Genomic DNA, 26,056 nt, shown 5'->3' with positions numbered 1-26,056 from the left:
GTGTTTAATGCCACGTATTCCTCGTTTTTAATCACGTTGGAAGTCAAAACTGTCGATACGGAGTGGGTGGTTAAACTTCACACAATCGGATACTAAATGTATGGTTAACGAAAACCATACAGACTGTTTCAAAATTACTACAGAGGAATTTATACCGTGCGAAAAGTAAGCAGAGATATTTTAATAGGTTTCATTGTGAAACCGTATATCGGGTTTTTTTTAGCGTATGCCAAATTTCGCGTTTTCTGTACAAAATGACACGTTTTATTTTTAGCGTGTTTCATTTTTAACGTTTTCACAACCTGTAATTCAAATTTTAGCGTACATATGTTTCATATAGAACAAACCTGCTGCTTTCACTATTGCCGTATTTAACACTCCTCCGGTGTCACGAATAGCCCTGACATAATCCTGTACTTTGTTGTCCAACTAATCACCGAGTAGAACTTTTCTCCCCCTTTTCTTTGGAGTAAGTTCTCTCAAATCAGTGTTGGAATTTTCCTCATTAGAAAAATCCAGCTTTCTCTTTTTTTTGAGCAGACATATCTTTTGTAAATGCTGTATGGAATCCCCGTACAGTGGTCTCGTTTAATTTTTTATCCATTAGTGGCGAAAAATTTTCACGGTGGCAGCGTTTCCAAATTCTGCAGCATATTTTCCATTGTCCATGCGTTGCTTTGGCGAATACATAGGATAACTTCCCCTTTTCTTCTGAGGTATAGATCTTTCATCACTTAATAATTTATCTACAAGTTTGTTTGCTTCAGCAAACTCAGGTCTGTCCCTGACCAGACTTTCTTTGTCCTTCCGTGTAACGGTTACAAATCGTAGCATGGCCATGTTTCACTTGGCAATGTCACTCTCGTTAAGATTTCAAATAGATCTATACAAAGGACAAAAAATATGGTCAACTGTGAGTACATTTTTATTGAATACAACAGTTCAGTCGAGTCACGGTCCATTAAGCACACCTGTATACGACACGCGTAAACAGGTGATCGGTTCATGACAACACCCATGCAAGGGAGCTAACTCTTACTGTAAAATGTGAACTATTTTAGCGATATTATAGCATGTTTTTAATGGACTGAGGAATTTTAATATGCAATGTGAACATCTTAATAAAAATTTGATTAGACAGCTAACATAGTTACCTTAGAACAGTTTTATGTCCCTATGTTGTGGTTTTTTAGTAGCTTTGCTCTGGTTGCTCTGTTAGTTTTAAATCTACTGCCAGTACAGGTTGGTCTACTTTAAACATCTCTGTTTAACTTGTATTGTTATTGTTTCTGGGGTTGTAAGTAATGAGAATGGTATGGTAATTGTTTCTGGGGTTGTAAGTAATGAGAATGGTATGGTAATTGTTTCTGGGGTTGTAAGTAATGAGAATGGTATGGTAATTGTTTCTGGGGTTGTAAGTAATGATAGTGCGGTTGCTGGTGTTTCAGGGGAAGGAAGATTGGTGTCAGCTGGGGCGGTAAGTTCTCTTGTGATGGATTGTAAATCTATTAAAAGTCCCACATCAACAGATTCTAGTTAAGTATTGATATCGTCACTCTCTGAACAAGCAAAATCAAGATTTACATCATAATTTTTGTTCATCTTCATGCTCATGTAACGAAACCCTGAAAGTTTCCGTAGGGAAAGGCATGTCATTGCTTTTTCAAAATCAAATTCTTCAGAATCGGATGACATCTTGACGATGAATGATTTTGCAGACGACAAATTGATATCATGAACACACAGGTTAATATGATAATTCTTCAATCAAAGAATTTTGAAAAAAATGGCGCATTTCTTTTTTACTGATATTATAGAAGTAAAGCGCAAATACAGGGTTGTTTAATCAAATCATTTTTAATCTAATAATAACCAAATACATAAAAAGCGTTTGTAGATTATCGAACGTAAAGACAATTGAATAATGGGTGTTCCAATGTGTATTGGCACATTAGGGGAGACAACTACAAAAATAATCTGTTATGAAGCGGAGGTACGAACCAGGCAGAACGACAAAGTTTCGAAGCTATGAAATATCGGTAGGCCGATACCACTCTGCTACGGCTTTTACTTTTTCAGGGTTACAGCTTATACCAGCTTCAGAAACCCCATGCCCTAGGTATTCTACACTAGATTGGAATAGAGAACATTTTTAAGGTGAGATTTGCTTTTCTGAGACACTCAAAAATTTCCTTCAGATCTGTTAGTGCGGGTTGGAACGAGTCACCGAAAAGTATGATGTCATCGAGATAGCACAGCTACTTGTTCCTTGAACTCGCTCTAATAAACCAGCTGCATCATTCAGGGAAATGTTGCAGAGGAATTACACAACCCGAATGTCATTACATTTAACTGATATGAATATTTGTGGTCCGCAAATGCTGTCTTATGTTTACCCGCCTCGTCCGTACTGCCAATATCCACTAGTTAGATCTTACTTCCTTAACCATTTGGCCCCATAAAGTGTGTCCTGGGCATCTTCTATCAGGGAGCGGATATACGTCTTTCCTAGTCACTGTGTTGAGTTTTCGATAGTCTATACATAATCGAACTGTTCCATCTTCTTTCTTGAGTTAGACAAACAAGTACTGGACCCCTGAGGCACATAGCTAATTGCTTATAACTGTGAACCAAGACCGCCAAATATCTGAGGTCCGTTATTATTCTTTCTATGTCCTTGCCCTTGTTATCCGAACAGGAAAAGGCCGAATAAGGAGTTTATGATTAATTAGGCAACATTGCCGAAAGGACCTGTATGAGTGATGTTTAACCAGATAAAAGTGCAGTGGTATGTAATACGAATTGTCTCCTTTGTTTTGGCATGAGAACTCCCATAGTAACATACCTGTATAATCCAGGGGAATGTATATATCCCAGAGAGTAAGCATTTTTATTCATACTTCAAAGTATTATCCTTAGTCCATGAAATGAATATAAAAAATATTTTCATTCACAGACACACACTTAAAGAAAAACCTTCATAGCAATGTTGTTGTTTTGTTTTTCGGCCTTTTTGGGTGCTAAATAAAACGATATATCCGTTTCTTTGTTCAATATATTGATGCAACTGATACATTTCATTAAAAAATATTTGAAAATATATCATAGTGATTATTATGACGCTAAAAACTTTTTTGTTTTGTTATTTTTTTCCATATATGGTCCTGTTGCGAAACCCTTTGAAAAACCTTTATCACAGGCATTTTCTAGGTCATCTTGTTAGACTATCTTCACGCATGCTTGTAGTTTAATATTTTTATGTGTGAACAAATAAGTTAAACATCAAAAATCATATTTTTAACGAGTTGTTATCTTTGAGACCTTTGACCTTTCCTACCTGAAAGGTCATAGGTGAAAACTATTGTAAAGAAAATGATGTTTGGGTGATATCCTAGCATTTGATGTATAACACTAGGTACATATGGAAGATTAATTTGATAAAAAATTAATCTGAAAAACTTGTATAATTTACCTACAAAACTCAGCGAAGTTGTTAAATGAATGGTGTTGAGAAGACTTAAACAATTTGAAGCAAAACCAAACCAAGCCATTTCCTGCTGAGCGTTAAGCAAGATTTGAAGATTTGTTTTCACTCAGAACACAAATTGTGTATCAAGAGGTCAATATGACAAAACAATGTACATGGTTTACAGGTAATAACGTGAAAATACAAGAGTGTCGTAATTATAAGAAATGCTATCTCACTATTCATAGAAACGTAATAAGTACAACATAATATGAAATAGAATACTTATCTATATTTAACTTGAAATTCAAAGTATTATCTACAATTTTAAGGAAATGACTCACTCTATATAAAGATAATCTGTTAGAATATTTAAACATACCTGTCATTTCAGTTATACTTGGATTTGTATAGTAATAATTTTAACATTCTATATTTGCTGATAACACTGCGCTCTTGAGTATTAAGTTAAATTATATAAGACTCAATGCTAAATTGATTTTAAAGATAGAATAGCATTGTCCACGAGACGATGATTGGATAGTAGAAAAGTATTTGTTTTATATAGCTAAGCCATTTAAATTCTTTGATTTTCTTGAATTTTTGGTATTTAGCGATATAACGTACTAAACAATTTGTCTCCTAATATGATTAATTTATGCAAAGACATGAACATCCTTAATTTTATTTCAATTTCAAGTGGAAATTTGCCAAGTTTACCATAAACCATGTTATTGGGTGTAAGCAGGAGAAATAACTACCTTTTTATAAGTTGGCACGGCTAAGCCCTTATGACCTTTACGGCGTTGATAGGACCTTATGACCTTTACGGCGTTGATAGGACCTTATGACCTTTACGGCGTTGATAGGACCTTATGACCTTTACGGCGTTGATAGGACCTTATGACCTTTACGGTGCTGATAGGATCCTATGACTTAACAGTGTTGATAGGCCTTTCTGTCCTTTAAGTGTTGATAGGCCCTTGTGACCTTTATAATGTCGATATGATAGCCCCTTATGCCTTTTATAGTACTGATAGCCCGTTATCACTTTTAGTGTTGATCGGCCCTTATGACTTTGTGTTGATCGGCCCTTATGACTTTTAGTGTTGATCGGCCCTTATGACTTTTAGTGTTGATCGGCCCTTATGACATTGATAGTGTTAATAGGATCTTAAGAATATCATAACTATTAAGGACAATCAAAGAGGTTATATGCCAGAGGAGGACTACTTTTGCTAGTCTAGTATGTAATGTTCTACCCGTCAAAAATACCGAACGAGAAAAAATCATGCTGAGTACCTTGACAAATTGAAAGGTAAAACATAATACAACAATGCCAGCAGAGGCCAGGAATAGCATTGTTTAACGTCCTATCAACAAAGTTTTTAAGGACTTTCTCTATTGCGTGAGAGAGGCATGCGTATAGTGTACGTATAAAGGTGTGTTTTGGGACACCGTGTTATATTTATCTTTGTCTCCCTTTGATAAGGCAAAACTGATGTCTACTTTAATGTGCTAACCCTGACAACGGGCGAACTAGTCGTCACATTCCCAAAATGCTGAGCGTTAAGCGAGGGTAGCAGCAGAATTTAATATATGTATATATATATAGGCCAAGAGACAGAACATAAAGGTTTCCTTAAAAGAGTCACCGAGAAAATGTTTTATGTAAGTCAGTCATATCTGTCCATGGTAAGACTTTACAGTGATAGTCAGATATGTTTTAAAGGATGGCGTTTTCTTTGATGATGCCAACTCAAAGGCAAACGGAAAATGTCATATTGCAGGCACATTCGTTCCGCTATTATATTGTATTCCGGTTATGAAAAAAAAATCATTTCATTACAACATTCTTGGAATCATCTTCGAGGGCACGTTCGTAGTTTTATGAAACATACACTAGTTATACTAAAAAATAACCTAAGATTGCAGTCAAATAAAACATTTCCAAAAGGAATTGAACATAATTGATAGCAGTATGTATCACTTGGTCATTGCCTATTTGCAATATGTTCCTTGATGAACTTTCAATATATATATATTTTTTTGTGTGCGATGGATACGATTATAACCAGTATTCATACGCTGTCTGTAATATAAATATTCTTAATGTTTACGGCATCCGAGTCCATATTTATTGCTTCATGTTGACCTTTACAATTAGTCTTGTACCAATATGCTATCTTTTCGAAGCCGAACACCAGTGTTGCTAGGCCTATGCCAATCCCTATCAGGTAAAAAGCGCTCTGGACATCCATCAGAGTGATAGTCTTTGCAACTGTCACCATTTCACTGGCACAGAAACTACGTTGGGGCCACTGACGGGTTTTCCATATATGCAATAATCCACTCTCGTGCACATACAGTAACCTAAATATACAAAGATACAAATTATACCGACATATTAACGGAGCCAAAATTCTAACTGGTAAAACGAAGACCAAATAGCACAAAAAATATACTTGGAAATATAATACACACCGATAATGCACTCAAACGTTCGTGAAAGACGTGAATTGAGCATAAATTGATATACAAATATGTATTTCAAAGTGTTTCGTTTTGAGGAAACAAGTGAAACTCATTTACCATAACCATACGTTCGGCAGACATTTAGGTAAATACTCATTTTAGTTATCCAAATTATAAAAAAAAAAACAATTGTCCATTGTTTGATGCCTGACACTTCCAACTTTGCTGTGACGACTCATCTAAACTTTATCAAACATGCACAAAAATGTATACTTACTCGTCTGAAAAAAGTTTTGTGTAAGGGGAATAATTTGGAAATCCGAAGGCATATTGTAACGGCAGGAATTCATCATCAGCCATTAACAGTGAACATTCTTCAGCCATTTTGATTTCCATTTGAGTTTTGTCTCCAATGTAAGCATAGTTATCTCCCGCTAGCACCTTTTCAAAGTGCACACTTGATTTCGGACTAAGGGTACTGGGATCACTGGCGTTGAATCTCAACATCCCTTCCCACACTTTCATAAACGCAGGAACTCGAGTTTCCTGAAAACAAAGGTTATAGGGATCAATGTATCTATTATCACACTTTAGATCTAATGTAACATCTCTGCAAAAATCGAATTCCTTAATGTATATTATTACATGAGCGACCTAGTCTGAAGGAGACGTGTTTGAAATGGTTAAATAATTTCACAACAATTAGATAAGTAATATCACTTTTGGTAATCACTCTCTAAAATAAAACAAATAAGTATATAGACGACACGATATATATAAAATATTAAAAACAAAAACAAAAACAAAAAACAAAAAACAAAACAAAATTTCCAAAAAGTTCTAGGTAGAAAAGAATATGCCTACGTTAAATGCATCGATCCAGGAACTGCCCCCGATGGTGCCCCAGCGGTAGTTGTCCATTTGTATCATTCCTGCCACAGTAGAAAATGGAGGCTTGTCCTTGGTAACTGTCAGGAAAGCTATCAGATTTCCACTATATGTAGCCATCATAATAATGCAGAACAACCACCAGGAACTCAGTAAAGTTCGCCCTGTTTGTGACTGTGGGAGATGTTCTCCTCCTATAACAATGGTAAACAAATGTGTGCAGACAGACCGATAAACGGACACGGATTCCAGTAAATCCTACTTTACTTCATGGTAAATCAAGGAAGTATTTAAGCATTTTGAGTATACGTGGCTAATGTGGACGCTATACTTAGTTTGAATTCGATGGCAAATATACAACAATTTGATTCACTTTTAGTGGAACATCCGCACCCATATAATCGCTTCGCTATATCAAACACCCTGAAATACGATTATGGGATGGCGCAACATTACAGGATATACAATGTACGCACGGACTCTGAAAAAAAATATGCAGAATAGAATACATGTGCACACGATAGACTATCGTAACGAAGTGCGTGCATTAGCGATCGTTGTTCAGAATAAATTAAGTAATATGATGAGTATAAAATCAAGGGACATTTAAAAAGCAAATCCAGTCAATATAGTGATATTTAACAAGCATATAAATTCCTTCTATGATGCAATTTAAGAGACGTAACTTATCAACCTTTAGTATATATATCATGGCAAACCTTGGAACCTTATGTGTTAAGCTGTTTGTAAATTTCAACACAGCATCCGAAAACTGCATTTTTCACATAATTAGTTCATTTGTATCGCATTTATTACACAAAATAGCCATGGCTTTTTTTGCTCCAAAGTGTCTAAAGCACATAGGGTCATTTGTTTGTCCAGATTTGACTTTATAATATGCATCATTACTGATTTTCCTTTGACCTTGAAAAAGGCGTTGTGAATAATATCACACAAATATGGAATATAAGGAGGTATTTCAAATATAAAAAAATGCTCTAATTAGACACTATAAAGAATTCTATATGTGAAAGGAAGACAAGATGACAAGAAGTAATTTAAGGAAGTGTTCAGTGTGGCGTAAAAGATGCATATTTCTGAAAAAGGCTCCAAAACTCACCAGTTGATCAAATTGTCCTAAAATGTCCTTCGTTCTATGATCAGATGTCTTAAAAGTATAATATTGGAGATTTTTTTTTAATTATTATTGAAATGCCTTCCTTTATGCCACATTTGTGTGATATTATGCACATTTTCATTTCAAATATCCCAGGCCTTTGCTATAGACATTTGTGAGCTTAACAGCTTGGCTATTTTTCAGGTTTGCGCATTTTGTGACTTAGAATTATTCCATTCTATATCTTACTACATTTTATGTCTATAGATGAAAACTTTAGCATATACAGCACATTATTGGTGATTTTAATAAACTACATGTCCCAACAAACATTTTGGCATATTGCATGACTACTTTTGTGAAAATTTGTGAATGGAGAATTCCATATGAGTAGCTATGCCAAACGGAATTTATCTGAAAGAACTAAATGGTTAGATTTAGTTAGTTGGTTAGCTAGATACGAATTCATCAACTCGCACACCAGTGAATTCTTTGATGAACATATGTTCTTGTTAATAATCAATCTCCAAGTTAACCTATTTTTCACATGACCTTGACATTGAGGACATGGGAACCTTTAATATATACCTGTGAAAGTGTGCCTACCTTGTGTGAGCAGAGCCCCATACATATACCAGAAAGCGTCCTGGTATGTGTGTAGACCACTCATTCCCTCGCGTTCTTCATCTCTGACGTAGTAGGGACTGAAACGCTCAAACAAGAACAGTAGAAGTGACATTACCGGCAGTGATAATAAAACACAAAGGAGAAGTTGCTCGCTGAATGGGTCGATCAAAGTGCGCCATTTTTTCTCATACGGGTCAGGCTTCTTCATAAGGATGGTAGTGTAGTCAATAAAGTAGGAGTAAGTGAAGTCCATCACCTTTTCCCGGTTAGCTTGTGCCGAAAGAGGTGCTGCAACAATGTCTACCTCCTGCCAAAATAGAAGCAGATTGTAGAAAGTAAGTCTAAAGTCTTGTGATTAATGAAATATAATAAATTATTTTAAAATTTATTTATATGATGTCGAAATTATATCTAATTTGAAATCTTTTTTGACAAAGGGACGAATGAAATATAATAAATTATTTTAAAATTTATTATATTTCATTTCTTCATGCGAGTATTGGTGTTGTGCTTCAACTCGTCTGAATAAAATGATCGTGTTCTCATACTGCAGTACGAACTCTTTCAAGCATGCTTGATATTTTTCGTGTTAAAATTGATGCGCTACGAAAAACATGTATGTTAGCGGTACATGACCAGGAATCGTAAATCCGAAAAATTGTAATTACGTTAAGACCAATGGATATAATTTGCCGTTTGTATAATTGAGCCGTGTTGATTAATGCAATTTAGATTTCATACCCTTTAGATAAAATGATCTTTTGAAGATTCACTTCGATTGAGAATTAAGGAATTACAAACCCATCTTTCGAGTTGACCAACTAAGCCGGTCCATGTTCCATTGGAATTGAGTACTCCCCATTGTCCATCCGCAGGTTCCTCAACTTCATACCTGAACCAACCAATAAATGTAATGCACACACTTTAATTTTGTGAAGGGAATGATAATTCATATTTTGATGTTGCATACATGTACTTTGACTAAACACAAATACGTGTTAAAAGAAAGTCCACTATTAACTTATTGTTAGAACGGAGATGCATAAGTCACTTTAAAAAAAATAACGTATTTAAATATTCAGGTTTTGTAGAATTTAGTCTTTTTCTTCTTTTACTGCAGAAAAAATGTACATAATCGGAAGACAACTTCTGGAAGAAATATGATTTAGACTTCAAGCCTTATTTTTCTAGGATGAGATTCGATGTTTCATCACCCTTATCGCAACTTTTGCAAACATGGGGTATAATGATTCGAAAATTGGTGGAAAGTGAAATACAGATCCACAAGATGTATGACAACATTATATCCTGTGCAATACTCTTCTCATTATTATGAACGGCTAGTCCGTGCATACCGAATTGCAGATCTGGATACGGATAGTTTGTTTGGGGTTTACGTCCTTAATACCAATGCCAACGATGTTGATATGAAGACGGCTGCTGTTCAGCTTTGTCAAATTAAAATTGAAACGGGTATCACGTTCAAAGTATATTAGATAACTTATTACACTCGCTGTACAGATGTTAACAAAGGATAATCATACAAACAAATCAGATAGAAAACATCAATTCCAAAGGGTAGTGTAAACTCTTACGTGAAGTTCAGGCTCGCCGCCAAATGGTCAAGCAGGTCAAAACATAAACCGGTGTAGGTGTTATTTGGTAAAGCAGTAACAAATGGCGCCCACTGCAATATATATTCATCATTATAATATTAAAATATTTAATAAAAGCAGAGAATAGTCTATCTTCCATACTCTAATTGATGTCTTAGTAATTTAATTGTAAAAAATGGTGTCACGAATAGATGTAGTAGTTAAAGTTGCAAATACATTAGTTTTTTATTAGGTACATGAACCAGGCTGTGACTGATAATCGAATACGGTATGAGAAGTATGCCGTAATTGAGTGGGTTGGTAGGGGTAGGGCAATTGCTCTGATAATGCAGTGGCCCGTTGGAGACGAGTGTTGTTTACTGACAAGTCTTACACTTTACAAGTCAGATGAAGGACAACGTGTCTACCGACGTCGTGGTGAGCGATATTCTGAGGCTTGCTTGACAGAAAGCGAAATATTCGGAGGAGGGTCTGTTATGGTATGGGCCAGGATATCTCAAGGCGTGAAAACACTTTTCTTTGTTATCCATGGCAATCTTACAGCAGTAAGATATAAGGTCGTGAGGCCACACGTTCGTCCTTTTATCCATCAACGTAACTTTACGTTGCAGCAGAACAATGCGAGGCCCCACATTGCTAGGGTTTGTCGTGACTTTCTGCCTCATGTAACGTCGCTCAACTCACGCAGGCACTCTGATAGGACACCATAACTCATCAAAATGTACTCAATAAAATCGAGAAACCCCCACCATGAACACGTCATCAAAGAATCATTTAAAACAATAGCTATCGGAAATAAACTTGCGTTTCTTTTTTCCGCTAGCATATGTCAAATTATTGCAACCCCTGCAACCGCAAAACGTACAAAATGTAAGATTTCAGGCCATATGGTCAATATTGAAATATTAGTCAAATAAATCAAAACCATAATCGCTATCGTGTACCCATTAAGGAACGGTCTTTCCAATAACTTTTTAAGCGATTTTGTAGCTTAAAGTGCACCACTACCTTATGTGATCATCTTGACTCGCCATGTTGAAAATACTTCCATAACGAGTAAACGACAGTGACAAGTTTGATATGATCATTAATAGTTCAGCTAAGCCTGTGCATGGTCGTTCAGTCGTCAGGGCTAACAGTGTACTATCCTAGATTATGATAATTTCTTTGATGCAGTTGAGCATTGTTATCGCTAAGATAAAACATAGACTTACCATGTGTGCGATTCTCTTGGAACCTAAGTGTCCTTGGAAAATTTTGAGACTTTTAGGTTAAAAAAAAGATCGACCTGCTTTTGTCTACGAGCGTACTATAGCTGTTAATAGGACGTTAAACACTAAAATATTAACTGAAATCATTGCTGTAGATTGATCTTTTCTTATGTTGAACATGTTCAGTTCTTGACTGATCAGAACAAAAAAATGTAGTCGGATTTTGTTTTACAAATACAAAATATAATAAAGGGGAATGACGGAAACGAGATACAATTGTTTTCTTATCTAAATGACAAATACTGTGATGCTGCAGCATTAATTTCAGTCGGTTCGTTTGCCATAGAAATTGAAAATTGATAGAGGACGAGAGACACGGTGGAGGATAAGGGTCACGATAGAGGATGATGGTAATGATGGAGGAATGAGGTATGTCGATCGCAGATGAGATTACACGATGGATGATGCGGGACACGATGATAGGATGCTGGTCACGATCGACGATGATGGTCATGATGGAGGATGAGTTTAGTCGATGATGGATGAAGGACACGATGGAGGATGAAGTTAGTTGATAGTGGATTAGGGAACCGATGGAAGATGAGGTGAGTCGATTTATGATGATGTACACGATGCAGGAAGAGCGACAAAATGTACTAAGGAAGCTCTTCTCAAACGTATTGCAAATAATGCTTTGTCAGTGATTGACCACAACGTACATGACCTTTGTGAATACTTACCTCCAATGTGGTGACATGAAATTTACGGCCATTGAAGCCAAGTGCCATATTTGGGAAGATATCGGCGAAGAAAGCTGTCTGTCCACTGATGGCAACATATCCCACGCTACTCCAACTACGCCCCCCGACTGAGAACATTAGGGTTTGAACCGATGACCAATGACAACGTTGCAGTTGCTATAAAAACAAACGGACACAGGTTAGCTGGTCCAATTTTTGTACTTTTCACCCAGTCACTATGTAATATCATTCGCTTTTAACGATAGAAATAACGCCACATTGTGGCGTATATATTCGGCTGTCTATCACAGGTTAAGGGATCTCCGCTTAACCTCTAAGAAGACTATTGTTTAAGTTACTCCGTGATTTTAATTTTCCATGTTAATATAACGTGTGAAATGGTACAAAATTAAATCAATATAATATATAGAAGAATAACTGTGCATACTCACCGCCTTTAGTTGTTCTTTGAATATGAAAGTTAAGTCTGTTTGGTTAATCAATGTCACTGTGGTATTGGAACCCAAGTCGTAAAGTGTTCTTCTTATGAGATTGAGTATATCTATCCTCTGTAAATGTAAATATTGTGATGTTTCGTATAAGGAGATGGTTTCTGATCCTTTCTTTCGTGTATAAGTAAATAGATAGGTGTGCAGACTGTTGTCGGTGCTAGTTTGCACACCTAAGATAAGATAAATAAATGATAGGCACAGGCAAAGCATATGCCTCTATGTCCATATCTATAGAATTATGGTTATGAAATTGATTATCACATACATATTTTTAAAGTGTCTTAACTTGTTATTGTGATCACTGGGTTATCCATCTAGCTATCTTGATTTTCTATTTTGTTGCACTCCTTTCAGCATTCTCTCATAAATACTGATGCCCGTCACTGTCCCGACCACCATCACTTGATGCCATCTCCATTTCTCTTACGTTGTTACGAAGACGTAAAACCTACTTATATCTAACGTTACGTCAATACAACGTGTGAGAGTTAGGAATCGTGTTGGGTTCCTTCAGCATGGTACTCCAGTGAAAAAGACACAAGACATTAACATATTGACAGGGTTGGTAACATTGAATGAAAGTTCCACGAAAGAAATAGACAACTTACCCCATTGCTAATCACGATATCCGTGATAAATGTTGGAAGAGTAACGACGGCCACATTGTCGATATCTGATGTAACATTCTGTATCTCGTCTAAGTTATCGTTGTCGTCCAATCGGAACACCAACCACAGGGAACGTAGGCTCAATGACGATCGTCTGTTGTTCTCATGGACATACTGCCCTGCCTAAGATAGGTGGTATTTTTGAATGCTTGTTTTTTCACTTTAAATTGTTATACAGGAAAGGTAATTAGGGCCAGCAAACAGTGGACAGTAGCTCACAGTCTTTTGTATTCTTCAATGAACAAAGGAGATAAAAACGGCAGCATTTTAAATGCATTGATATTTAAATACGTATTACCAGTTTGCTTGTAATATTGATAATAATTTGGAGTTCTATATACCGCTATATCACAGCATCATACCCGTCTCAAAACGGTTTACACATTATACTTTGTTGGTATTTAGCCTTCAGCCAAAGTCTTTCTCAATTCCCGTGGGAACATACAGTCGATAAGAACCCAATCGGAATAAAGTATCCTGCTAAAGGACACCACAAAGCTCCCGTTCCGGGCTCGAACTAGTGACCCTTCGGTAACGTAGCTATGCGTCCTACCAATAGAACAAGATGCCTCCGTTATAGAAACGTTCTCTTGTTGTTAGCATATCAATGCAATCTAATAAAATGTTTTAACTCTAAATTGTTCATTGTTTGTGATGCACTGAGACTGGTCAATATGCTTCAATAAGCATATGTATGGCTCATTCCAGACGGGCAAAGACAATTTGTCTAGCGAATGCCACTGTTGGGAAGGGGGAGGGAGGGGGTGTCAGGTTCGACAATAAATTCTATTATGTTGTATTGTTTTACCGCCTACCATTAATTTGGGTGCCAAATAACACCAGATAAGAAAGACGTTAACAAAAAAATATATATCAAACTAAAATGTCAAAAGGTAAAGATATGAAACTAACTAAAGGAACTGGTTGCGAAAATCATTACATTTTGGTAATATTGATGTTTTCCATTTCATTTAAAGACAAGCGGTTTCGCCTATGAAAATTAAGGCATCTTTAGGAAGACGGAAGGGAGATGATACATTACAAGCATACATGCTGCAGCTACCTTCTCCTCTTCCTTAGAGCAATAGGTATATATAAGGGTAAAAGAGGGATAGTGGCAGGTAAACTCTGAACCACTGAACCCGACCACTTAAGATTATCGGATGACCGGAAATGTAAAGATTGCTATATTGAATCCAATATCGGTGTGGGGTTGAACAGAGGCCGTATGAAACACTTTGTACTATCTACACCGACCCGCTTCGTCAGCTGGGTGACAGAGGCCGTATGAAACACTTTGTACTATCTACACCGACCCGCTTCGTCAGCTGGGTGACAGAGGCCGTATGAAACACTTTGTACCATCTACACCGACCCGCTTCGTCAGCTGGGTGACAGAGGCCGTATGAAACACTTTGTACTATCTACACCGACCCGCTTCGTCAGCTGGGTGACAGAGGCGTATGAAACACTTTGTACTATCTACACCGACCCGCTTCGTCAGCTGGGTGACAGAGGCGTATGAAACACTTTGTACCATCTAAACCGACCCGCTTCGCCAGCTGGGTGACAGAGGCCGTATGAAACACTTTGTACTATCTACACCGACCCGCTTCGTCAGCTTGGTGACAGAGGCCGTATGAAACACTTTGTACTATCTACACCGACCCGCTTCGCCAGCTGGGTGACAGAGGCCGTATAAAAACACTTTGTACTATCTACACCGACCCGCTTCGTCAGCTGGGTGACAGAGGCGTATGAAACACTTTGTACCATCTAAACCGACCCGCTTCGCCAGCTGGGTGACAGAGGCCGTATGAAACACTTTGTACTATCTAAACCGACCCGCTTCGTCAGCTGGGTGACAGAGGCCGTATGAAACACTTTGTGCTATCTTAACCGACCCGCTTCGTCAGCTGGGTGACAGAGGCCGTATGTAACACTTTTTACTATCTACACCGACCCGCTTCGCGAGCTGGGTGACAGAGGCCGTATGAAACACTTTGTACTATCTACACCGACCCGCTTCGTCAGCTGGGTGACAGAGGCCGTTGGAAACACTTCGTACTATCTACACCGACCCGCTTCGTCAGCTGGGTGACAGAGGCCGTTTGAAACACTTCGTACTATCTACACCGACCCGCTTCGTCAGCTGGGTGACAGAGGCCGTATGTAACACTTTGTACAAGCCACACCGACTCGCTCTTTTTACATTTGCATCTGACGACGACGGAGGAGTTGGCCGTCTGCGTATTGAATCAGGCATACATTACACATTCACAGTTATGAATAGTCTCTTAAACAGCTAGACTACTTAAACTCTGTTACAATTGTTATCAACCATTATATCAACCATTATATCAACCATTATATCAACCATTATATCAACCATTATATCAACCATTGAATGATTGGAATAGTTACGCTACAAATTATATTAAACACTTACTATCGATAAAATATTGTCGGCATGCGTTTTGTAGGCGATGATGGTTATATTGACGTTGGAGTCTTTGTTTCGGGCATCTATATTTTGCAGTAAATAGAAAACATGGTCCTTACTCATTCCGTCAATCTCGTGAGACCAAATAAAAACGCCACTCTCCGATAGAGTTCGTATCATTTGATCTATATAAAACACTGCAAAAGAAAACGTTCAAATCTGGTTTAAACAATACTTTACTTTTCCATCATATCACACTACAGTTTCATAATATAAAAGCGATGAGGATTGGAAACCAAGCTTTAAGTCTATATTCATCCCTCTCCTCAACAGTCAAATTTAACAAAATTTGTGTCTTGAAACATTGTTGGTATTTTAAGAATGATTTTCGTTTCGTTTGTTTTTGTTTTTTTGTTTTTTGTTGTTGTTTTTTTTTTTCGTTGTTTTTTTTATTTGATTTGATTTTTTTTCAAACCGGCGAATATTATAACTGGACTATAGTATTCCATCAAATTTAATTAATGCTTATACAAAAACAAAACAGATCCTACGGCTGCGGTAGACGGACCGGTGAAATGAACCTTTTTAGCAATCTGATGCAACTTACCCAAAGCTTTTTCATAAAGAATAATAATTGATGTCCAGTGGAGGTGGTGTACAACGGCGTAGAAGTTCGAGCCTAGTAGAGTAAGATTATCGTTGGTTTGGAGTGTGACAAGAAAATTTTCGATACCAAGAGGCAGGGAGCAGTCACGCCTGTATTCGGTTTGCAAGCCAGATGATGGTGTAGTCTGGAAAATCCTGCTTTTTTCATCCATCAGTATAGGTTTAACTTCTCCAAGAGTAAGCACTTGGACATCATCCAAAATATCCACATATCCTAGGTCATCGGGTATCAAGATAAGATCCATCGGCTCATGTCCGAATTCCCTCACTGGAAATCATCAATTTTAATATACATCAATACTGTTAACTTCCTTTGGAGTTCTACTAGGGATATGAAATAATAATAAAAAATAGTTTTTAATTTTGTAATATATCTACTCACAATTCGTAAAATGCCATCATAATCAATAAGCCAATTCCGAAATCGATTCACAGTACAAGTACAATTCTTATGTTCTATAAGAACAAGAAACAATCAATTAACATATTTGCATGTATATTCTACATGTAACTAGATTCGGGCAATACATTCCATATCAAAACCAGAGTATACCGACATATGAAAGACACCGTTATTCTAAAAAAATGGGGCAAGATTTGACTAAAATGTAGATATAATCAATACTTCTTTATTTCAACTTAAAAGGAATCGACTATAATGCTGGTGATGTCCTTATTTATTACCTGACCGAAGTACCTGGTAGCTCTCATTGCCATCAACGCATGTCCATTGTAACTGAATAACCAGCTGCTCATTCCTGGCCGATGTTGATTTCATTGTCTGATTTGTTATGCCATGTTCAGGACAGTCGTGAGTTATCACCCCTGCATTCAAACAAATATCACATTTCTAGCTTTATTGATGTGATAGGGGTTTAAATAGTCATACGGCTCCGATCACTTTTACAAATTTGGGACATCATCGTTCAAGGTTAAAGAGTCACACTTGACCGCTTGTAGAAAAAAACGTTCGTGTACATGATGCCTCATAATATAAAAAAAATAAACCGAAACTAACATTATTATACTAAACGCATCACTACTTCAACTGTTGCGTATATAAACAGGAGACAGAGTTAATAGAGCGAGAAGCAACCGTTATTAAATTACAGGAAAACGTTTCGCATCAGACAGTTTGCTTCATTTTAATCAATATATAAACGGTACTGTAGTGCACCGAACTGTCACTCCATGCGATAGGTTATTATTTATATATCTCCAACAGGATAATGAGATCCTTCCCTAACTAATTTTAGACTGCACGAAAAAGTCACCGACCGTGACCAGAATAAATTATCTACTATCATACCAAAGGTTAGGTTATGAGCTTCTCTCGGCTGTTAACTAGAATTCCCAGGTGTCGTGCTACTATGTCCTGGTATTGAACGTCATGGAAGTAAACAGTTAAGTGCCATGGAAAATAACTTTTATCCTTCCTTGATTAGCAGAAGCACAACATCAAGGTCAAAATGGAGGTAGGGAGATGAAATACTATGAAAAACCAGTTTTAGTTGAGAAATAATGGCTGCGGAAGAGTCATCTTGGTCATTTCCAGACAACCAAAACAATGAAAATTTTACTCCCACGCTCAGCATTTTGGAAGAGTTAGGGTATTTAAAACGCTCTTCGTCCGGTGTCCGTCCTGCGTCAGACCGTTCTACAACAATTCAATTATTGACGTATTTTTCTCAAATTTCATATGTAGATTTTCCTTGATTCTTAGTTGGGCACATTTTATTCTGAGATTGATCAGAAAAAAAAGATGACAGGCAGAATTTTGTCAGTTGAAGTTTGTTGTTCCCATTTCCTAGGAAATTTGTGGATCTTTCTTAAACATTGTATACCACGTTTTGAGTCGGCAAACAAGATGTCCGACATGAGGCACTTCTGAATTATGATAGTTGAAGATATTTATCACTATTTCTCAGAAATTCTTTCATGAATCTTTCTCAAATTTCACCTGTAGGTTTCTCTTAGTACCTCGCTGTGCATGTATTATTTTGAGACTGGTCGTATCAAAAGCTGGCCGAGATGGGTCATTTTGATTTTTGACACTTAACATTTGTAATCGCTATTTCTCAGAATGGTCTTCATCAAACTCTTAGATTTCACCGTACGTTTTTAAGTTTTATATGGTTTTCTTGAATTTCATTTTGATTCATCATGTATAAGTTGATGCAAGTTAACCACTTTTTCTCAGAGACTGGATTACCTGCCGTAGTTTTTCTACTCTCCGCTAGGCTTCGCTTTTGCAATAGACTTAGTATGATCACTGATTAGCATCTATTAGTACAAGAAGTGGTTGGGCCGATCCCCTATTTGGCTGTAGGCCAACAGGGAACAGTTGGCTGATCCCCTATTTGGCTGTAGGCCAACAGGGAACAGTTGGCTGATCCCCTATTTGGCTGTAGGCCAACAGGGAACAGTTGGCTGATCCCCTATTTGGCTTTAGGCCAACAGGGAACAGTTGGCTGATCCCCTATTTGGCTGTAGGCCAACAGGGAACAGTTGGCTGATCCCCTATTTGGCTGTAGGCCAACAGGGAACAGTTGGCTTATCCCCTATTTGGATGTAGGCCAACAGGGAACAGTTGGATGATCCCCTATTTGGCTTTAGGCCAACAGGGAACAGTTGGCTGATCCCCTATTTGGCTGTAGGCCAACAGGGAACAGTTTCGCTATATTGCTATCATCGACTTCTTCTCTAGAACGATGCACTAGATATCATTAATATATAACCTAAAGCACTACAAAATCTTTAACTGGTGGGGCTGACCCCGGGGGCTGAGAAGGTACAACTGGAATCAATTTGGATAGAATGTACTAAGGATAGAAAACCTTACTTGTAGTGTTAGGACTGTAAATAATTTCGTGGTTGTCATTGTTAATAATTCGGAACACGAATAACTGTGATTCATGTAACCTACTGTTACAAAAGCTGTGTGTATCATGATTACGATAAATTATAATCGGGTTTCTTGTTCAGAGCGAGGCGTCCTGTACTGACAGGGTATATCAATCCAAGAATATTCCTATTCACGGGTCAGTCCTGAAAACATGTTGAGTACGAGCCGCTGAGCACAGCTATCAGAGGAAGCCCCGATTGATACCTGTTGGTATCATAGTCTTGCCTCGTCAGTTGCTCTTTTCGACCAGTGCATGGTTTGGCGAGCTACCTGTGAGCGTGTACAAGATCACGTGTAGTAGGATACACGTGTACGTATACCTCGCAGTAGGGGTATTGGCTTGTTCACACCAGTCGACGCTATGGGCATTAATACAGTGGTTCTCAAGGCAATAAGTATGTCCTGCTCTTGCGTAGAACTGTGGTGGGCTTAACTAGCGGAAACATTTCTAGTTGATGGGGATTCAAAATTGTACAAATGTTGGTGCTTACTTCCCAATGGGCTGGGGGAGAATGCCAAATTGGCTATAATGCTATTATTGACTTTTCAATTTCAGTTTATTTCAAAAGAGAAAAGGATTAAACAACAGGCATAGCAACTAACAACTAGTTTAGGAGTAAATATATATATATATACCGTATATCGGTTTTTTTTGGCGTATGCCAAATTTCGCGTTTTCTGTACAAAATGACACGTTTTATTTTTAGCGTATTTCATTTTTAGCGTTTTCACAACGTATAATTCAAATTTTAGCGTACATATGAAACATATTTTCATATACTCAGGTCTGTCCCTGACCGGATTTTCTTTGTTCTTCCGTGTAACGGTTACAAATGGTAGCATGGCCATGTTTCACTTGGCAATGCCACTCTCGTTATGATTTCAAAACGATCTACATTGTATACAAAGGACAAAACATAAGATCAACTGTGAGTACATTTTTATTTTATAAAACAGTTCAGTCGAGTCACGGCCAATTAAGCACACCTGTATACTGTATGTTTAAACAGGTGACCGGACAATGACAACATTCCTACAAGGGAGCTAACTCTTACTGTAAAATGTGGCCAATTTTAGCGATAACTTATTTTTCGCGACCGAGTCTGGTCACGAAAATAGCGAAAATTGGACACTCGCTAAAAAAAACCAATATATGGTATATATACTGACATATAATATGATGTGATGTCATTAGAAAATGAAGCATAGATCGATCAAACGTGAAATATGTTTGAAAATATGAACAATAACTGATAATTTTTCTTCATATATATTATTTAAATTTGTATTCATTACTTATGTTTTTCAAGACTGTTATTATTTTTAGCTTCATATCCAGTATCATGAAACGTACTTAACATATGTCCATCATATCTGATGGATAGCCATTTTTTTATTTAGGGGTAGTTATGATAGTTATTATACATGTGAAACAAATTCATATTTGTTTGTTTATCACAATCATCACACCCAGATAAAAGTATATCAAGGGTCTGTAGTGATTGTGATTGACATCTAACTTATTTTTTAAAGTTTGACGTGGAATGTCATATTTGGTACAGACCAGAAAAATGGTGAACTGTTTCATTGGTATTGCCATTACAGCTACAGGTTGGTGATTCAATAAGATGGTCGCTATAAAGATCAAAATTAGGATTGCTTGAAGAATTCCTATGTGACAGATCAAATGTTGTATTTTCTATTACCTGTACTAATGAATATAGTATTACTGACTTCTCTTATATTTTACTGAAAACAGTGGTGGGGACTTTAACTTGTATAAGTTGTAAGGCTGAATGAGAACAGGTCAGGAAGAATTTGGTCTTTTTGTATAAATGTTGACGCTACACCCTAAGGCTAAGTTTCAAGTTTCAAGTTTTATTCATAACTTTAGGCCATTGGCTCATCAGTGGGGCTGAATAGGAGAAATATTTTAAATTCTTCACAATCCGGTTTTTTACTATATATTTCAATGGCATGATTCTGTCCAGTCGTTTAAAGAAAATTAATTTCGTATAAACGGTGGGTTGGGGACCTCTGAGGAGTGGGACCCCATAGGGGCAATTATTAAAACCTTTGTTGTTGTTGTTGTTGTTGTTGTTGTTGTTGTTGTTGTTGTTGTTGTTGTTGTTCAGACAATTAGTTTCCGGCCGTTTATTTTCAGTATTTATTGACCGATGTACATGCCATTTGGCGGCGATTTTCAATTCACAACATTACATACTGATGTTAACAAATCCCGGTCAAAGAGCAAGTCTTAAGGCCAAAAGGACAAGGTCAAATTTTGTATCTTTTTACTGATGAATATTTTAATGATCGGAATTAAACAAGGTTTCAACTGACCAAAGATGAATGTCCCTGGATCAAATGTAAGTGTATTTATAATCACTGAAATATCTTGGTGAGGGAAACAGGCCCCCTGGATGTTGGGTTTTATGTCGGAAATCCAATATGACCGCCATGGCTTGAATCTCTCATATGTCTCACATAGAGATAGAACACAACGACTTCCATACTAGGTCGACGAACGCTCTCCTTTGGGAAACCAACATTCGTACGTCAGGTATTTCGACCGGGATACCATTATTTGTGTATCTGATTGGTTTAGATATTAGCAGTATATAAAAGACATCCATTAACCCAAAATATCAGTCAAATACACAGCAAGAAATTTGACGCGGGCAATTAACATGCTATGCGTCAAGTTGATACATCGCATTTTGGAAGTCAGTGTATAAATATGAGGCATATGAATACCTTAAGTTCAATAAAGGGTATATATTAACAAAGTCAGGTAACATTAATTGATAAGATACTTTTGCCAATTTAAAGAGTCACTAAACTGTAACAAGTCCGGCTACCACTTAGTGCCTATGTGTTAAACACTTAAAAGAAGCAAATCTATCTTAACTGCTATGGCCGAACTGTATTGTTCTCAGCAATCACATTTTGATCATTTAAATATGTAAGATATATAAGATGGCTTAGCAACAAATTAATAACACAAATTTATGACAACTTGCAATCTTATCTACTTCAAAAATAGATTGCGTGATAATAAATCGGCAATTTTGAACGGTAAGTTTGCGCTCGCGCATGCTTTCAAAATGTCGGCCACCAAAGTACTTGTATGTCAACTGTGTTAAGTACATGGTGATCCTGCTTACCGGAATGACAAGCAAAGTGTAGTGTTTAATCTCTCGACATCATTAAGCAAAAAGAGATTCCAAATAAAAGGAATTTCATTCAATTTAATGAATAGAATATTAAGCTATTCTCATAAAATGTTCATATATACGTGTACATTTATTAAAATTCAAATACAATCAGTAAATATAATTCTTGAAGTGAAATCAAATTTGAAATTGCAATAGTGAATTCCTCTGAACTGACCATTCGAGCAAAGACGAAATACCACGTCACTGTATAATGGTATTCTGTCTGGAAAACAATAGTTTTAATGTTCATGTCTATACCCGAAGAAGAAATTTGTTTCGAAAGAAGAGAAAGGATGATATTCCAAATTTAACTTCTCTTATGGGAGCAGCATGTACAATTCTTACGCCTGACCTGTGAAACTTTCGACTGCTTTATTATCTTCGACAACAGTTCAACAACGAAATATTTATTATTCTTACTTTCTTTCTGTCTTACAGAGTCTTGGTAACATTAATTTAAGACATTATCTCTATACTAAAGATACTAATTTGGTACATAACCTTACCTCCATTTGTCATGTTATATTTTGCTGGGTTCCTGAACATATATGAATACCTAGTAACGTAAACTCAGACCGTGCCGCGAAAATTACTTGATCACTTGCATCACCTAGATTTAAACTTCATTTTAGCGATTTTAATCTATTTGTAACAACATGTATATGTTTAACATCGCTGTGATGAAATTAATTAAATCAATATGTTGATAGCACATTCCTCTCGATCAAAGATTTGTGAATGATTTGGCTATAAAGACGAGAGTGTCTTTGCCCGCATTAGGATGGGTCATGCATATATAACATATACCTACTTATTGAACTGTGAGGACCACCCTCAGTGCATGGTATGCAATGAACCGTTAACCGTTAAACACATCTTTCGTTTTGGTTTTGTATTGTTTAAAGTCCTATTAATGTTTTTGTGCTTTAAAAGGTTGTGGTATTTTATAGATCTGGAACCTGCAAGAGATAGTTTCTTTAACCGTGTGACATGTCTACAACGTCTATCCGAAGGATATACAATATTTTGAACTATCTGAAAGCCGTCAGTCTATGCAACAAGATATGCCTACGTGTATGTACCAACATACATATTTTGAAAGTATTGTTGATTCGTTAAGAATTTAATATCTAGCGACAGAGAAAATTGAAGCATCAATCTATTTACAAAAATAGGTAAGTACACTGTACATGGGATGACTGATTCGTCTGATGTCAGTGTAATGTGACCGGGTGAGGTGTCCTGCTGGATGTCTTCCACATTATGCCTAAGTGAGGTAACATTATAAATTCGACATCAGTTTTGCGAGCTTTAACAAGGAGACACGAACAACAAACCGCATCTTCCTAAATCACATATTCTACACGTAAATATTTTACACTACACGCAAGTATCCCGCACACGTGGGGGGTTGTCATTAAATTACTATGGCTGTCGGTAGGACGTTAAACAATACAAAACCAAAACCAAACAAAAGCAAGTCACTGGTTTTGCAGGGTTGTATCATTATTCTCTGCTTAGGATTCTTAATTGAGAAAGTATGCAATTGTGTTCCTATATACAACTCTGTATGATTTTCCAAAAATACCGAGCGCTAAGTAGGAGTAAGAACTACCATTTTCAGGCTCTGGTAGAGTATTCTCGGCCAGAGAACAGAAACCAAAGCATTCCTCAAAGGGGCGAACGATCAGATGAAGGTCAAAAGTAGCGAGGCAGTATCAGGGAAGATTTAAGTAAGAATAAAGTTGTTGAATTAAGAATGATGAGAAAAGTCAAGATCCAGAATTTAGTCGCTTCTTACGCTCAAGCATTTGGGGCAATGCAGGTAATATTCTCACGCCCTATCTGCAAGGTAGCATATCGCACAACAAATGCAGTCTTCTTTAATCACATGCATCTCACGTGTTATGTCGTCGGCATTTGACATATATCACGGAGATGGTGATGTTAGGAAGTCCTTGAATATCGAATCTTATCAACTTGGAATGCAATCATCGTATGCATTTCGGATATTCTATATTGAATGCTTTCGGACATTTAGCGGGGTTTTTTTTGTTGTTGTTTTTTTTGTTGTTGTTTTTGTTGTTTTTTTACAGTATAATATTCGAGTGTCATCCTTCTTAGTGACATGTAATATGGCACCCATATTTGGTTCCATCACCAGCAGGACTCGTAAAAGAAACCTTTATCAGACCCTACACAACACAACAGGTACACCAAGATAACTTTAATGACATTTAAATCAATATTACATTAGATGGGCAAAATGTTGAACTCCCTAAAGGCTCTAGGTCTCTGCGTTAGGATATTAAATACCATAGTCATAACGGTTGATAATTTTGAGCTTCCTTCGCGGGTGTACCAAGAGAGATTGATATTTCGTTTTTTATGTTGTTCCGTTAATACCATTTTTTCGGTGTTGCTTTGCCTTTCAGAGTGCAATAATAATTATTATATTAGAATACCGGTCATATAAGAATAATTGAAATGAGAAAATCGATGGAACTAAAACCATTGGTCTTTAACAACGGGAAAACGTGAATATTTACCTTATGTACATTTTTGTACTACAAGTTTTCCTCACGCATGTATATACATGTGCATATCACACATGATTATATTGTATTAAACTACAATCCTCGTTTTCTTATGCATGTGGTTATATATTCCCGTAACAATTATTTTATAATTTAAGTACAATATAATTTCACCATCAATTTGTCTTACAAGCAATTTATTTGTTACAGATGACTTATTGATTTAGCGAGTTGGTAAGAAATTGTTACATTTCCATTTGTGATTTCTTGTCTTGTGTTGAATGATTTTAATGCAATAGCTGCAAAACGAAAATAATATGATCTGGTTCATGTACTGTGTGTTCATTTTTTGGTGATCGGCAGATGTGGGCGAATTAAAACGGGAAATCGCGAAACAATCGAGAACCTTTTTCTAAGAGTGTTTTCCTGCATAGATAGACGAATCCTATAATGCAATATCATAATACTTATTTGCCTATAAAGCATTGTATCTAAACGAAAAGATAGAAACACACTGAAATCACATTACTACAATATTTACCTGTGTGTAAATTTAAAACTTACCTTAATGAATATATAGACACACATTAAAATCACAAATTACTAATATTTTCGGAAAGATACAAGTGCATTAGAATCACGATATCACAATGTTTACAATGTATATAAAACTAATACATACCTATGTCTAAAACTGCCGTTTCTTGTAAAGATAGGCACATTCTCAGCCACAATATCGCCAGGATCATGTTCATTTCCATGTCTTTTGTCGAGAGTAGGATATGATCAGTCTCTGCCGATATTACCAACTACATGTATACCGAAAGATGGTTTTTAAACTGCAAATTATCTGTATCCCTGTGTGAGTTGTATATCGCCAACACACCAACTGATTGTAGTATACTTCCAACACATCCAGAAAGTTCAATTAATAATTCATGTAGCGAGATCGAATGTAAATATCCAA

General features: G+C 36.7%; 1 protein-coding gene across 2 annotated transcripts; it reads right to left on the bottom strand.

Annotated features, from left to right (window-relative positions):
* Positions 1 to 1,836: 1,836 nt before the first annotated feature.
* On the bottom strand, positions 1,837 to 26,056 carry LOC117342401 (glutamate receptor ionotropic, kainate 3-like). 2 transcript variants are annotated; one of them, XR_004535850.1, is made up of 14 exons: positions 25,772 to 26,056; positions 17,114 to 17,254; positions 16,371 to 16,697; positions 15,770 to 15,960; positions 13,261 to 13,443; positions 12,593 to 12,709; positions 12,141 to 12,317; positions 10,169 to 10,260; positions 9,375 to 9,465; positions 8,553 to 8,880; positions 6,806 to 7,023; positions 6,219 to 6,487; positions 4,347 to 5,839; positions 1,838 to 4,262 (listed from the first exon to the last, which is right to left on the bottom strand). XR_004535850.1 is itself a non-coding variant. In XM_033904559.1 (13 exons), the coding sequence occupies exons 1-13, from the start codon at positions 25,848 to 25,850 to the stop codon at positions 5,548 to 5,550; spliced, it is 2,505 nt and encodes an 834-aa protein (XP_033760450.1). In that variant the 5' UTR covers positions 25,851 to 26,056; the 3' UTR covers positions 1,837 to 5,547. The 2 variants fall into 2 exon arrangements, 1 of the variants encoding a protein (XP_033760450.1); XM_033904559.1 differs by having other exon boundaries at positions 1,837 to 5,839.

Source organism: Pecten maximus, chromosome 14 (assembly GCF_902652985.1).
Source record: "Pecten maximus chromosome 14, xPecMax1.1, whole genome shotgun sequence".
In the NCBI taxonomy this organism is placed as follows: Eukaryota; Metazoa; Mollusca; class Bivalvia; order Pectinida; family Pectinidae; genus Pecten; species Pecten maximus.
Note: the sequence above shows the minus strand (reverse complement) of the source record. Positions and strands in the feature narration are given on the sequence as shown.

Bases quoted from the DNA above. Each gene is read 5' to 3' on its own strand.
- LOC117342401 (XM_033904559.1), bottom strand. From the start codon at position 25,850: ATGGAAATGAACATGATCCTGGCGATATTGTGGCTGAGAATGTGCCTA. The intron at 16,698-17,113 runs GTAATAAATAAG...GATGATTTCCAG, and splicing joins CTACCAGGTACTTCGGTCAG to TGAGGGAATTCGGACATGAG. The intron at 5,840-6,218 runs GTAAGTATACAT...TTGTATATTTAG, and splicing joins ACAAAACTTTTTTCAGACGA to GTTACTGTATGTGCACGAGA.